We start from the raw sequence: 16404 nt of genomic DNA on the forward strand, positions 1-16404 counted from the left end.
CTATGGCATGGTGACTAAGGCATTTAACTGCTAACCAGATGGTTGGTGGTTCAAACTCACCCGCCACTCCGTGCAAGGAAGATGGGACAGTCTACTTCTGTAAAGATTTACCTCCTCAAAAACTCAAAGGGGTCGCTGTGAGTCAGAATTGACTCGATGGCAGTGAGTTAGCCTAGTGGAAGTAAGATGGTATTTCATTGTGGTTTTGATTTATATTTCTTTGATGGCTAATGGTATTAAACATCTTTTCATGTGTCTGTTGGCCATATATATATATATATATATAATTTTTTTTTTTTGATGACGTATCTGTTAGGTCCTTTGCCTAGTTTTTAATTGGATTATTTGTCTTTTTGTTGTTAAGTTGTTGAAATTTTCTATGTATTTTGGGAATTAAATCCTTACGAGTTTTTCTGTTTACAAAGATTTTTTTTCCCTCCCCAGTCTGTAGGTTTTCTCTGCTCTTTTGGTAAATATTTTGATGAATTTAAGGTATTTAACTTTTATGAGTTCCCAGCTGTCTGTTTTGTTTTCTGTTGCTCATGCATTCATTACTATGTTCGATAATCTATCAATGAAAAAAGTTATGCCCCAAAACTTTTTTCCTTTATTTTTTTCTAAGAACTTTATGGTTTTAGATTTATCATTTAGGTTCTTGTTCCATTTTGAATTAATTTTTGTGTATAGTGTGAGGTGTGGCTCTTGTTTCATTTTTCTGCATGTGGAAATCCAGTTTTTCCAGTACTGTTTGTTGAAGAAAGTATTCCTTCCCTATTTATTGGATTTGGCTTCCTTTCAAAAATCAACTGACCATAGATGTTTTTAGATTTATTTCTGGATTTTCAGTTCTATTCCATTGGTCTGTGTGTCTACCATTAAACCAGTACCCACCTGTTTTGATTACTGTGACTGTGCAGTATATCTTGAAGTCAAGTAGTATGAGGCCTCCTACTTCATTCTTTTTCAAAATTGTTTTGTTTAGTTGGGGTTTCTTGCCTTTTCATGTAAAACTGAAGATTAGTTTCTTCATTTCTGTAAAGAATGCTGTTGAAATTTTGATCAGGGTTGCATTGTGTCTGTATATCTCTTTGGGTAGTATTGAGATGTTAACTATATTAAGTAGATGTTCTCCTAAGACACAGCTTTAAAATCAGAATTACGGGGTTGGTGCAGAAAGATTGATCCCTTCAATCCTTGGAGTGGCTGGGTGGGACCTGAAGCTGCTGAAGCTCCCAGGCCAACAGCCTCTGGGCCAGCTGTTCTTTGCAGTATAATGAACAGATACCCTCCTTTTCTGTATAAATCATCCCATAAAAAATGTTAGGGATTATTGCCGTAAGGAATAGAGCAGTGCTTTGGAAATGTGATGAGATAAGGACAGATAAGATTTTCTTTATCAGTCAAAATCTTGGTTACAAACAGTAGAACTTATTCTAGGTAATCTAGCAGAAAAAGAATATACTGGAACATGATTTTGTAGTTTAAAGAGTCAAAGGAAGATTAGAAAATCAGGCTCAGAAAATGCACAGGAATCAAGGGAAGACTGGCAGTTTTAACTTCAACCAAGGTCACATCATAGGTCATACTGCAGCTGTTGCCACAGTGAATAATTTCTAACTTTCCCTCTGAGTTTTTTACTTATCCTTAGGCAATATGCTACCAGAGCTCCTAAAAGATTTAGTTACCTTCTCCTCATCAGGACTGCATTATGTGTTCATTTGGAGAGTTGGGGTGCACAGCTGAAAATAGGCAATGTAACTTGATCTTATGCAGGATCTTCTGGCACTGTTTTAGGCTCCGAGTTATCTCTATTTTGAGAGGCTTTGGACTTTTACAGAATTATATATTTTGTTAGTGAATGCTCAGAATATATACTTGGACTGTCTTCAAGATAATTGCAGATGTTTCTGAAGAACAAAGCATTTAAATCTGCTTTATGTAAGTTAAGTCAGATGTGTGCTTGTTCGTGTTTGAAATAAATAAGACTTTAAAGAACCCAATTTATTTTTTATGACTGCATTGCTGAAAAAGTAGAATCTGTTTATGGGTGTGTATGTATTTTATATATATATTTGTTGTTGTTGTTATATGCCGTCGAGTCGAACCCAACTCATAGCGACCCCTCCTTGGGTTTCCGAGGCAGTATCACTACGGAAATAGGATTGCCCAACCTTCCTTCCGAGGAGTGGCTGGTGGGTTTGAACCGCCAGCCTTCTGGTTAGCAGTCAAGTGCCTTAGGCACTATGCTACCAGAGCTCCTATATATATATATATATGTATATATATGTATATATATATGTATATATATATGTATATATATATGTATATATGTATGTGTATGTATATGTATATGTATAAATCTAGTTTGGGTTAATTTTTTTTTTTTTTTGAATTTTTGTGATTTAGGTGAAAGTTTACAGAGTAAATTCATTTTCCATAAAGCAGTTCACATACACTTTGTCTCGTGACATTGATGACAATTTTCCACAATGCAACAGCTTTCTTCCCACTTCCTCCCCATAGTTACCTCTTCCTTGTGTCCTTCCCTTCCATGCACTCCTGCCCCCCAAGCTGCCTCCCTGTGCATAAGAGCCTTTCTGTTCTCCCATGATTGATCTCTCTGAGAAGCATATCTACCTAATGTAAATGTTCAGGTCTTATGTCTGTCTTTTGTTTGGCTGGAAGCCACAGGAGTGGGTTCAATTCCAGACCTGAATGGCAGCAGGTGGCCGTAGTATCATGGATTTCACCAGGCTCTATCAGATCAGTAAACTGGTCCTTTTTATTTTTTAAATGATTTTGAGTTTTGTTCCACATTGTTCTCCCACTCTATCTAGGATCTCCCAGTTTGGGTAAGTTTTAATTGTAGTAATTTATTTAAAAATAAGATGTTTTATTATTTGCCTGCAAAGATTGGCTACTGTACCCTCAAATTAAGCTTTTGAAGAAAGTGCCAGTTTTGGTATTTTACTTTGGCTTGTTTTTACAGTGATTCTTTTTCTATCATTCTCTTGCTTATGACCTTAGTCTTTTATCAATTTTTTACCACATGCAGATCATGGGTGATATGCCAGGTGGTTTCAAACACATATCGTATGACAAGCAGTTTTCAACTTTTGATTTGGAAAGTTTGTGGCTATTGAGCTCGTTGAAATTTGTGATTATACTTTGCTGTTAGTGAATTAGAGCTCTTTTTGGCTAAATGGAAGAGTGCTCTGTTGTTACTTTGGCCCAGAGGAAAATCTTGAAACTCTTCATTTTCTTTCTAAATTTCAGATTACATTCCTATTGTTTAGCTTGGGATTTATTATAAAAGCTAAAAGTTTCAAGGTCTATGAAAATAACTCTAGTTTTCAGGATTGGGTCCACATCCATGTTTTTTAGCAACTTTTTTGGAACTCTAAAGAGACCTTTTCTATTATCATAAGACCAGTGTACTCACTAAAGGTAAAATACTGCATTATCTGTAGTAAAATACTACTTCATGAACACTATGTGCCTATACAGTGTTCTCCAAAAGTGATTAAATAGATCTTAGGAAATATTCAACATAGTTTCTGGTTTTCCTTCATGCTTTGCAAATTTAATAATTTGAGGCAATACCCTATATGTTTAATTACCCTATATGTTTCTGATTCTTAACAGGAAGTGAATTGCCTGAGCAATTAAATTATAAATATATTTTAGGTGTAAATTTATATTCAGTGTTTGCATTTGCTATTTTAGTGTAGAGTTTTGAGAGTTGTGTTAGTGTGCCTTTTACACATTTAGGCACTTTAGGATACTGATGTGATTTATTTTGTTTGAAGAATTTTTAAACCTTCTGAACAATTTCTAAGTCAGTTAAGTGAACTGATGGTGCCATAGGTAAATGAGGAAAAGAATACTGAATCATGACAATGATGAAAATATCTATAGTGTTGATAAAGGTCCTCAGAGTAGCTTTACAGTTACTTCTGACTTTTGTGATACTGTAATACAGATCGCTAGCCTCACTTAAGGAGCTCTGGTAGCATAGTGCCTAAGGTACTTGACTGCTAACCAGAAGACTGGCTGTTCAAACCCACCAGCCACTCCTTGGAAGGAAGGTTGGGCAATCCTACTTCTGTAGTGATACTGCCTCAGAAACCCAAGGAGGGGTTGCTGTGAGTCGGGGTCAACTCGACAGCACGTAACAATAACAACAGCATCACTTAATTAAAAGCCATGGGATGGCCAAAAGAGCTTGAGACTTTTTTTTGTCTTACATTTCATATGCTGAGAATTTCTCACGGCTTCTAGCTGGAGCCTGCCTACCTAGCTATGTATGATTTTGTTTTCCAACTTCATTTTTTATCTTGTCCCTGTACACACTTGAAGACCACACAGGAAAATGCATGTGCAAAAACCACAGAACAGAGCATATCTATTTGTGAGATGAGGCTGACTAACAGAAAATGTATTGAAATGCTTCTCACAAAGTAACTCTTGATGTTTTACTTCAAAGCAAGTTAGGTTAAGAAGCAGTGATGCTAAAATATTGGTAACAAACCAGAAATTATGGCAAACAGTCTGAAATTAAGAAATAATTTGAGATAGAAAATTATTTAAAAGGTAGTCAAGTGAATTTAACAGCTTTATGAGACCATTTTGTATAGGACAAATTTAAGGCGCTCTGGTGGTGCAATGCCTAAGGCATCTGACTGCTAACCAGAAGGTTGGTGGTTCAAACCCACCAACCACTTTGTGGAGAGAAGAAGAGGCAATCTACTTGTGTAAAGATTTACCACATTGGAAACCCAGTGGGGGTCACTATGAGTCAGAATCAACTCAGTGGGTTTGCTTTTTTTTTTTTTTAAATTAGCTTTTTAAACCCAAATTCAGTAAGCACAGAATAATTACTCTCTGCAGACCTCAGGGGAAAGATACATAAATTGCCCAATCTTTCTTTTTTTTTTTTTTTGACATGGGTCAGTGTTCTCTTCCTTCTCCTCCCCTCCCCTCCCTTCCACTCCTGGTAAACAACAAGGTTTCCTTTAAACCTTTCCTTGACTTTTTACAATAATGAACTAATACTGTATTTGTCCTTCTGTGATTGACTTTCTCACTCAGCATCATGTCCTCCAAGTTCATCCACATTATGCAGTGTTTTGCAGATTCTACATTATTCTTTGGTGTTGGATGGCATTCCATTGTGTGTATGTACCATAGTTTGGTTATCCATTTTTCTGTTGATGGCCATGTAGGTTGTTTCCATCTTTTTGCTATTGTAAATAGTATCGTGATGAACATGGGTGTGCACATATCTCTTCTTGTCCTGGCTTTCACTTCTTTAGGATATATACCTAGTAATGGAATGGCTGGGTCAGTTGTAATTCCAACTTTTTAAGGAATCGCCATACTGTTTCCCACAGTGGTTGTATCATTTGACAGCCCCACCAGCAGTGTATGAGGGTCCCAATCTCTTCACATCCCCGCCAGCATTTGTTATTTTCTGTCTAGTTGAACTTTGCAATTTGTGCTGGGGCAAGATGGTATCTCATTGTTGTTTTGATATCCATCTCTCTAATGGCTAATGATTGTGAACATTTCCTCATGTTTGCCCGAACACCTTTTTGATGTACAGTTGGAGCCCAGGTGCTTTAGACCAACAGATCTGCCTCCTCCACAGAAAGGAACCACTTCCCATCAGTGGGCTGAACTTCTCATTTCACCCAACCTTGGCCACGACAGACCATTCCATGGTTTGAGCTCTTTAGCCATTAAGAGTGCATACTGGAAAAACTATCCTTAATAGGAACATGTAAACAAGATTTGCAACAAATGCCTAAAAATCAAACTCAGTTAAAAAGTATTCAGATAGTAGAATTTTAAGTAAATGAATCTTGGAAGATTTATTGACCTTGAAATAAATGTGGTCAGTAAATCATGTTATAAAAACAGTATTATGGTCTGATTTCAGTTTTAGAGAAAAAAATACATGTCTATATCTTTGTATAGAAAAAAGTGTATAACAGAAATAAACTGATTATTTTGCTGATTAAAAAAAATTTATTGTAATTTGGGTGAAAGTTTACAGAGCAAATTCACTTTCCATACAGCAGCTCACATATACTTTGTCTCATGACATTAACTGCAATTTCCCACAATGCAACAGCTCCCCTCCTACTTCGTCCTCTTTCCTCCCATGCCCTCCTGCCCCTTGAGCTGTCTTCCTGTGTATACAAATCTCTCTATTCTCCCATGATTGATCTCTCTGAGAAGTGTATCTGCTTAATGTAAATGTTTAGTTCATATGCCTGTCTTTTGTTTGGTTAGAAGCCACAGGAGTGGGTTCAATTCCAGACCGCAAGAGTCTTAGGGATTCCACCAGTCTCTAGCAGACTGACCAACCTGGTCCCTTTTTTTCCCCTAATGATTTTGAGTTTTGTTCCACTCTATCCAGGATCTCATACCTAGATCCCTGACCGGGTGGTTGACAGTGGTAGCTGGGCACTGTCTAGTTATTCTGGTCTCATAGTCATGTACGCTGAGAATCACATGGTGAGAATCACTTGGATTGTTTCCATGTGTCTGGTTTTCTTTATTCTTCTTTGCTCTGGATGAAGAGAGACCCATCGTTGCATTTAGATGGCTGCTTACAGTCTTTTAAGACCCCGGTTACTACTTGCCAAATGAGGATGTCGAACAGTGTTTTTGTGTAGTATGTTATGCCAGTTGAGCTTGATGTCCCCTGCAACTATGGTCCCGAGCCCACATGTCCAACTACTTACCTCCTCTAGGTAGTTGGCTGTGGCCAGGAAGTGACAACAACCTTGTCCCTTGTCAGCTCTGCTATATACTTAGGAATTCTTACAGAGCATACAAATACACTTGTAGAAACATTGTCTGCCAACCCTATACATGGTCATGGGCACACTCCCCCCTGCATAGACATACCTGATAGTTTAACCTGTCTACCCATCTGTCCACCTGTATATCCATGTTTGCCTTCACTGACAATGCAGTACTGTGTGTGCACAGGGGTTCATCTTTGTTGTCTGTACCTCCCATGCACCTCTCTATGTCTTCTCTTCCTCATTGCTACTGTGTTGCTTACTCACATTTGGTACATTGCCCTTCTCTTCACCCAATCAATACTCGTCTTTACTTATCTAACAGTGTTCGCTCCCCTTCTCTCCCACCCCTGGTAACCAACAAAGAAAATATCCTTCCATATATAAACCGTTCCTTGACTTGTTACAATAACAGGCTAATACAGAATTTGTCCTTCTGTAATTGACTTATTTCATTCAGCACAATGTCCTCCAAGTTCATCCACGTTATGTGGTGTTTTGCAGGTTCTATGTTATTCTTTAGGGTTGGATAATATTCCATTGTGTGTATGTACCGTAGTTTTGATAGGTTATCCATTCTTCTGTTGATGGGCACCTAGGTTGTTTCCCTCTTTTTGCTATTGTAAATAGTGCTGCAATGAACATGGGCGTGTGCATATATCTCATCGTGTCCTAGTTCTCATTTCTTTAGGATATATACCTAGTAATAGAATTGCTGGGTCAAATGGTATTTCTAATTCCAATTTTTTAAGGAATCGCCATACTGCTTTCCACAGTGGTTGTATCATTTGACAGTCCTACCAGCAGTGTATGAGAGTTATTTTGGGGATTTTTATGTGACCTTCATTTTATCTTTTCTAAATTTTCTGGAATGGACATACTCATTTGTGTAACAATCAATATAAATAACTCAATCCTCTGTTCTTCTTCCCTAAGAAACTGCTTTAGATAAATTTATTATTTGCATATCTATGTTATTAACTAGAAGTTGACTGTATAATTGCAGTTTTAGCCCATTAAGGTTGAGCGAGTGCTTTAGATTCTTAGTTGTTTATATTAAATTTAAGGCAAAATTATTTTTATTAAGCTGAAGACATTAAAATATAACACTAGAAAGTGGTAATATTTTAATAGTTCATATATCTGCTATAATAAATGATTTTTATATTTGGATTTTCATTTGCAAAAGTACTGGGTGTTGTTATCTGTTATATTGCAACATAAAGTGTAATTTATGGTGTATCAAAGATCGTTTTTTTTAATTCTGAGAAATTCTGTTGCCTTTTAAAATAGTATATTAATCATATGTTAAAACAAATTATTTTTCTGCCTTTTGCTGTGAATTTCTTATGCCCTCAGATTGGCACCTATTTTATAGTACTTGAAACTTTTACTTTTTATTTGTTATTTCTCAGGTAAACGCAAAGCACTGAAGTTGAATTTTGCAAATCCACCTTTCAAATCTACAGCAAGGTTTACTCTGAATCCCAATCCTACAGGAGTTCAAAACCCACACATGTGAGTATTTTTGTTAATCAAATAAAAGGCTCAACTCAAACACGGAATTTAAAGTTACTGCATTTTATGAATTTTTCTAAATCTAGAGGTTGGTATTTTCATTATCTTATATGGGCCAGTTCAAATATTACTCTCTGAATTGAAATAGAAAGCTATTGATTCTGTAGTCTGAAGTAAGAAAACATAATTTTCCTTATTAAAGATTACTTGAAAGGAAAAGAAGTACATTTATATCTTATTCACTTTCTTTTTTATTAAGCTCAGGATATTGTTTATTCTTTTTCTTAACTGGATTTCCAAATAAATTGCAAGTTGTATTTGAGAAACATAATTGTCCCCTGTAAATCTACCCAAATCATCACCTTTTACTTGGTGACAAATAGATTCTGCTTCTTAAAAAGCCTGTAAGATTTCCTTGTCATGGTTAATTGAAAGAATTTGTGTATTTTCCAGAGTACAGGTGCCAGTGAGTTTTTAAACAATTTATTCAGTGAATATTTTTAATTAAAAAGTAGAACAATTGTAGCATCTTACAGAAAATATTATTAAGAACATCTGTAAATTAATTTTAAAATACTGCCTTATATAAGAATAATATTTACAGAAATTTTCATTTATATTGAAGTGATATATTAATAATAACCCCTTCTTCCTTCCCCCAAAATGATCATGAATAGCAAGTGTCAAATCCAGTGGCTTTACATTTGTACTCATAGCTATAAAAATAAGATTCAGCAAGATCTGGTATTAACTATAAAGCAGATAGTGAAAGGTATGGTAAAGAAAACTGGCAGAACACATTATGCTTTTTAATAATTCCTTAATAATTTTGTATTCAAACTTTATTTGACTAGAAATGTATTTATATTTTCAAAAGAGGCATGTTTGTTACTCCTTTTCTTTTAATGTTTGGTGTGTACCATATTTGCAAATAGTAACAGATTGGTAGAAGGCAGAGGGTATTTTTTGTTATTTTTAAAATAGCAATATCTAGAAGTCAGGAAGGTGTATATGTATATACATACACCTATAATCCTAGAAAGAATGAAACATACCTTAAATGAAATCTGGAGTAACAGTGTACTTGACTTGGAGTGCTTACTATCAATTTGTATGAGACTGATGTTCATAAAGGCTAGAATCCCAGCCTTTACTTTTTTCTGAAATGTAAACTGGGGGATACTGTGAGGAAGTAAGCCTAGCACTTCACTAGTCAGAGCTCCAGCAGCAAGGGAATACTCTTTAAATAACCTCCTTCCTTATTTCCTAGAACTTCTGGTACACAGTAGTTCACAACTAATTATAGGTTGAACATAGACCATCTCTGTTATCTTGATTGCCTGCTGAACTACCTATTAGAAGCTAAAGAAAGAAAGGATATGGTACTAATAGCCAGTATTCTTTTAGCTCATATGGACCAGGAGACATATAACTTGATTTAAACTTATAACTGGAAAAATATTCATAAATACTTATATTCCGTTCCCTAAGAAATTTCTTCATGTATGTTGAATTCATGGGCAGATTTTTTTTTTTTTTTTTTTTTTTAAAGAACACAGTATTAAAGCTTCCAAAATTTGAGTAGGTCATGTTTTTTTCCCCCCTCCTATTTTCTTTTTTAAATACTACTAGTTCATAATACTTCTGTAACCACCTAGCTTTCTCATCCTTTGTCTCTTCTAACAAGTGCTAAATGTTTGAGAACACTAGGGTAATAGGCATTTTCACCCTAGGATGGAATCTTTAGAACTTGATTCTCATGTGTAAAATATTTTAGATCCAGACTTTTTTGAAATTTTGTTTATTATGTAAGTCTATTGATCTGGAGCAAGAGTAGGCAGCTGCTAGCATGGATATTGGTTTTCATCATCAGACAATAATTTTAATAGTAAAGACAGTGATCTTTGCCACCTTCCCATCTCATTCCATAAAGTAACCTTTTATACTCTTTCTTTGGGCTGGGTGCCATAAGGTGCTAAAAACTATTGTTGGGTACACTTCAGGATAACTACTTTGCAGTTAGAAAATATAACTTGTAGTTTGTGGGGGCTTGGAAATAAGATAACTTTGTATCATTTTTATGTTTTTCTTCTCTCTAAAATTTCCTTGAACTGATTTTTCTTTGACCTTTAATGAGATGAATGTCAATATAAATCGTGATCATAAATTTAGTAAATAAAATTAGTAAGCAGTTAATGAAGTTAATATGTGTCCTAGGAACTAGTTTTAGATACATATGGCCTTTGATGTTTTCTGTATCCATGGTCCTCTGGAAGATTTTTAAAAGAATTGTAGGATCAAATCTTTATTTTCTGAGAAACAACAATTTAAATAAAATTCCAAGAGATGACAGGTGGCTTGTAGTAGTTATAGAAATGACACAAGGTAATGCAGAGTGAATGTCAAATGAATGGTGTAGGAGAGGGTAAGATCACTTTATATAAACTACTTATGAAAGTTTCATAGAGGAACAAGATTTGAATTTTAATTTTAAAGACAAGTAGGGAAGGATAGGTGGAGAGAAGGGTGAATAACATTCTGGTGAATATAAACACAAGATATATTTTGGGGACCATGTGTAGATCTATTTAATCCGAGCAGAGATATTACTTGTAGAGATTACCTATTTCTATCTCTTGCTGTCAGTGATAGGATAATATCCATACTCCTACGAGGAAGACCAGTTAATAATACTATTCAAATTTACATACCAACTACTAAAGCCAAAGATGAAGAAATTGAGTATTGTTATCAACTTGTGCAGTCTGACATTGACCGAACATGCAATCAAGATGTATTTATTATTACTGGTGATCGGAATGTGAAAGTTGGAAACAAAGAAGAATCATTGTTAGTTGGAAAATATGGTCTTGGTGATAGAAATGACATCAGAGATCATGTGATAGAATTTTGCAAGACCAATGACTTATTCATTGCAAATACCTATTTTCAACAACATAAATGGCAGCTATACACATGGACCTTGCCAGATGGAATACACAGGAATCAGATTGACTATATCTGTGGAAAGAAGTTATGGAGAAGCTCAGTATCTTCAGTCAAAACAAGACCAGGGGCTGACTATGGAACAATCAGTTACTCATATGCAAGTTCAAGTTGAAGCTAAGGACAATTAAAAGAAGTCTACAAGGGCTAAAATAAAACCTTGATTATATCTCATCTGAATTTAGAGACCGACAAGACCAGGGGCTAACTATGGAACAATCATTTACTCATATGCAAGTTCAAGTTGAAGCTAAGGACAATTCAAAGAAGTCTACAAGGGCCAAAATATATCCTTGATTATATCTCATCTGAATTTAGTGACCGTTTGAAAAATAAATTTGAAGCATTGAACACCAGTGACTGAAAACCAGACGAGTTGTGGGATGACATCAAGAAGAATGCAAAAGGTCATTAAGAAGACAAGAAAGGAAGAAAAGACCAAAATGGATGTCAGAAGAGACTTTGAAACTTGCTCTTGAATGGAGAGTGGCTAAAGTGAATGGAATAAATGACAAGATAAAAGAGGAGAACAGAAGATTTCAAAGAGCAGCTCAAGAAGACAAAAAAGTATTATAATGAAATGTGCAAAGACCTGGAATTAGAAAACCAAAAGGGAAGTATGTGCTTGGCATTTCTCAAACTGAAAGAACAGAAGAAAAAATTCAAGCCTTGAGTTGCCTTATTGAAGGATGCTATAGACAGAATAGGAGCTCTGGTGGTGTAGTGCCTAAGAAATTTGACTGCTCACCAGAGGATGGTGGTTCAAATCCACCAGCCACTCTGCAGAAGGATGACTGGGCAATCTGCTGACCTAAAGATTTACCACCTTGGAAACCCAAAGGGGGTTGCCATGAGTTGAAATTGACTCAATGGCAGTAAGTTTTTTTTTTTTTTTTTTTGGTTTATGAACAAAGTATTGAAGGATGCATGAAACATCAAAAGAAGATGGAAGGAATACAGAGTCACTGTACAAAAAAATTGGTCAATGTTCATCTGTTTCAGGAGGTGGCATATGATCAAAAACCAATGGTACTGAAAAAAGATGTTGAAGCTACACTGAAGGAATTGGTGAAAAACCAGGCTCCAGAAATTGATGAAATGCATGTTAAGATGTTTCAACAAACAGATACAATTTGGAGAGAGCTACCTGGCCAGCTGACTGGAAGGGATTGATATTTGTGCCCATTCCACAGAAAGGTGATCTAACAGAATGTGGAAATTAACAAACAATATCATTAATATCAAACACAAGTAAAATTTTGCTGAAGATAATTCAAAAATGGCTACAGCATTATATTGACAGGGAACTTCCAGACATCCAAGGTGGATTCAGAAGAGGACATGGAATGAAGGATATCATTGCTGATGTCAGAAGGATCTTCGCTGAAAGCAAAGAATACCAGAACGATGTTTATATGTGTTTCATTGACTGTGCAAAGGCATTTGACTGTGTGGATCATAACAAATTATGGATAACATTGAGAAGAATAGGAATTTCAGAACACTTAATTGTGCCCATGAGAAACCTGTACATACACCAAGAGGCTATCATTTGAACAGAACAAGGGGACACTACATGGGTTAAAATCAAGAGGGGAATAGCATCAATGTTGTATGCTGAGCAAATAATCCAAGAAGCTGGTCTATATGAAGAAGAATGAAGCATCAGGATTGGAGAAAGGCTCCTTAACAGCTTGTGATATAGAGATGACACAGCCTTCCTTGCTGAAAGTGAAGATGACATGAAGCATTTACTGATAAATATTAGACTTCGTCTTCAGTATGGATTACACTGCAATATAAAGAAAACAAAAATCCCCACAAGTGTGGACCAATAAGCAAGCATCAAGATAAATAGAGAAAAACTGAAGTTGTCAAAAGATTTCATTTTACTTGGATTCACAGATGCCCATGGAAGCAGCAAAGAAATCAGACATGATATTGCACTGGGCAGATATGCTGCCAGAGATCTCTTTAAAGTGTTGAAGAACAAAGATGTCCCTTTGAAGACTAAGGTGCAACTAATCCCAGCCATGGTGTTTTCAGTTGCCTCATATGCATGAGAAAACTGGATAGTGAACAAGGAAGACCAAGGAAGAGTTGATGCCTTTGAATTACGGTGTTGGTATAAAATACTGAAAATATCAGAAGAATGAGCAAATCTGGCCTGGAAGAAAGGCAGCTAGAGTCCTCCTTGGAAGTGAGGATGGCCAGACTTCATCTTATCTACTTTGGTTGCTCATGTTATGAGAAAGGATGATTCCCTTGAGAAGGATATCATACTTGGTAGAGTGGAGGGGAAGCAAAAAAGGGGAGCACAAGCAACAGGATGGATTGACACAAGGGCTGCAACGATTGGCTCAAGTATAGTGTTATGGTTACCTAGTACCGCTCTGATAGGAAATATACCACAAATGGGATGGCCTTAACAAACAGGAGTTTGTTCTCTTACAGTTTGGGGCTTTAAGTCCAGGTTCATAGTGCCAGGCTCTAGGGGCTGGGTGAAAGCCCCTCAACCTTGGGGTCCAGCTCTGCTTCCTGCTCCCAGCCTACTGGAGCCAGAGGCATTTCTTCACTTAGACAGCTGCTGAGGCTGAGAAGCCCCAAGGTTGGCAAGTAAAAAGGCACAGTCCCGATGTTACCAAACCACACGGCAGGCCATTAACTTAAGTCCATTGTAAGTCCTAAGGTTGGCAGAGCATAGCAGGCTGCTGAGCAGAGACACAGGTACATGCACAGTCCAAGCGTGCCATAGGCTCAAGACCATTCCCAAGGCTTCTCTTTATGTACAAGAAGCAAACCACATCCCAAAGGCAGCTACTTAGCTGCTTGTGGTAGATCCCACCATGGAGTTGATTGCCAGTCTCATTATGGGGAATAACTAGCACCAGCTGCCCAGCCACTCGACCAGGCTCAGCCAAGTTGACACACAAACATAACTACCACATATAGCAAGGATTGTGGGGATGACACACGACTGGGCAGTGTTTCTTTCAGTTGTACGTAGGGTTGCTATCAGTTGGAGCAGACACGACAGCACCTAATAACAACGGCAACAACAACAACATCTGTCACTGGAAGCTTTAACGCGTATGTGTGTGTATATATATATATATATATGTACACACTATTTTTTTTCCCCATTTATTCTTGATGTTCTAAAATTACATCAGAATATCCCTAGGTATGGATCATCTTCCTGTGTACTTGGTGAACTCTTTTAGTTTGAAGATTCGTTTATCTCTATTTCTGAGTCAATTTTTACTGCTATTCTTTTGATAGATCTTTCATTTGGTTTGGATTTGGATCTCCTGAATTTTCTTTTTTTGACATCTCTTTCGTATTTTTCATCTGTCTTCCTACTCTTTATTCTGAGAGATTTCCTTTATTTTCTGACCCCTATATTTTGGTAATTGATTTTTATTCCAAAGGTTGATTGTGGCTAAAATATCTGCAAATTTTAAGTTCTTTTGTGCCCTCAGGATTATGTTTCCGTATCTTTGTCTTTTTCCTTTATGCTATTTAGTAGTTCCCCCCCATCACCCTGCATGTCTTAGAGGTATTGGTTATCTATTGATAGTTGAAGATGAGGAAATTGGGAGGCTGATTGGGAGCTATGTACACATAGTATGTCTCATGACTTTACTGTGAGTAGATAGAGAGCTGGCTGTTAGGCCAGGAATATTCTAAAGGCCAAAATGAACAGGGCCAGTGTTCAACCTAAGAGGCCTAGGTCTCTCCAAATACTGTGTTTATTTTCTTTAGATATGTGCTCTCTTTTCACTTTCAGGAGGATGGGGGAGGCGAAGAGAAAAATAGGACCCTGACTCAACCTTTCTCATGGAAAAATTTTAATTTTTCCTTTATACCTCCCATCTAAGGATTCTCTCTAGTGTTTTGTTGGGACCATATCATTTAGTGTTTGCCTCTGCTGCACACTCCCCTCTTGTCCTAGGTTGTTGGTTGTAATTTTCTGTCTTTCACTATTTTTTTTTTTTTAAGAGATAAACCCTTTATCCAAAACTAGAGAGTGATACATAATCTGGGCTAAATCAATTTAAAGTTAACAATCTGGTCAATATTGCTTTATCTGTTACCTCACCCCATTAGTTTTAACCAACCCTCAAATATATTTTCATATACAAATATGTTAATACTTATTTCTAAAAGACAAGGATTCCTTTCAAAAAATATAATCACAATAACATTGTTACATCCAGTAGAATAATTTTTTAATGTCATTATATAAGCAAATTGCCATGTCAATTTTTTTTTTTTAATTTTAATTGAATCAGGATGTAAATAAGGTCATGCACTACAATTGGTGGGTTATGTCTTTTAAACTTTAGAGCCCCTTCTTTTGAAATTGATTTGCTTTTTTTTTTTTTGTCTGCACATTTTTATATGTTTTCAGGCATTTAGAAATTTGTTTAACTTTCTCAGTTTCTTCATTGTTATAAATTTCCTCCTTGCCCCCAATCCATTCTTTTCATTGGAATCCTTAGAGGGTGAGGAGATAACTTGAACAGGAAACCCTGGTTATTAGTTACCAGTTGGTTAAAATTATAAATATTTCTAACATACAGAAAATGAGTATTGTAGTAGAGACTCTTGAACTTGTCACCATATTTCAACGTACTGCCATTGAGTCAATTCTGACTCATAGCAACTCCATTGAGTTTCCAAGGTGGTAAATCTTTTTGGAAGTAGATTGGCCCATCTTTCCATGGAACAGCTGGTGTATTTGAACTGCCAACCTTTTGGTTAGCTGTCAAAATGCCTTAAGCACTGTGTTACCAGAGCTACTATTACCTATATTTAGCAAGTGTTAACAGTTTGCCTTTTGGTTTTTAAAATGAATGGTTACTCTGTAAAACCAGAGAGTACACATGCTATTTGCTAAGAAAAACACATGGCTACGTTTTTTTTTTATTTAGGATTTGGGTGAAGATTTACAGAGTAAATTCACTTTTCATATGGCAGTTCACATATACTTTGTCTCATGTCATTGACCAAAATTTACAATGCAGCAGCTACCCTCCCACTTCCTCCCCATAGTTACCTC

At 36.3% G+C, this 16404-nt stretch overlaps 1 protein-coding gene across 1 annotated transcript in view; it reads left to right on the forward strand.

Moving 5' to 3' along the window:
• MAP2K4 (mitogen-activated protein kinase kinase 4) overlaps window positions 1–16404 on the forward strand; it is a 220528-nt gene that overhangs the window by 35385 nt on the left and 168739 nt on the right. The window contains exon 3 of the mRNA XM_007948051.1: window positions 8231–8333. Coding sequence (XP_007946242.1) covers window positions 8231–8333 — 103 coding nt within the window. The remainder of the gene's footprint in view (window positions 1–8230; window positions 8334–16404) is intronic.

Source organism: Orycteropus afer, unplaced genomic scaffold (genome assembly GCF_000298275.1).
Source record: "Orycteropus afer afer isolate SDZICR_OR568_19922 unplaced genomic scaffold, OryAfe1.0 scaffold00199, whole genome shotgun sequence".
In the NCBI taxonomy this organism is placed as follows: Eukaryota; Metazoa; Chordata; class Mammalia; order Tubulidentata; family Orycteropodidae; genus Orycteropus; species Orycteropus afer.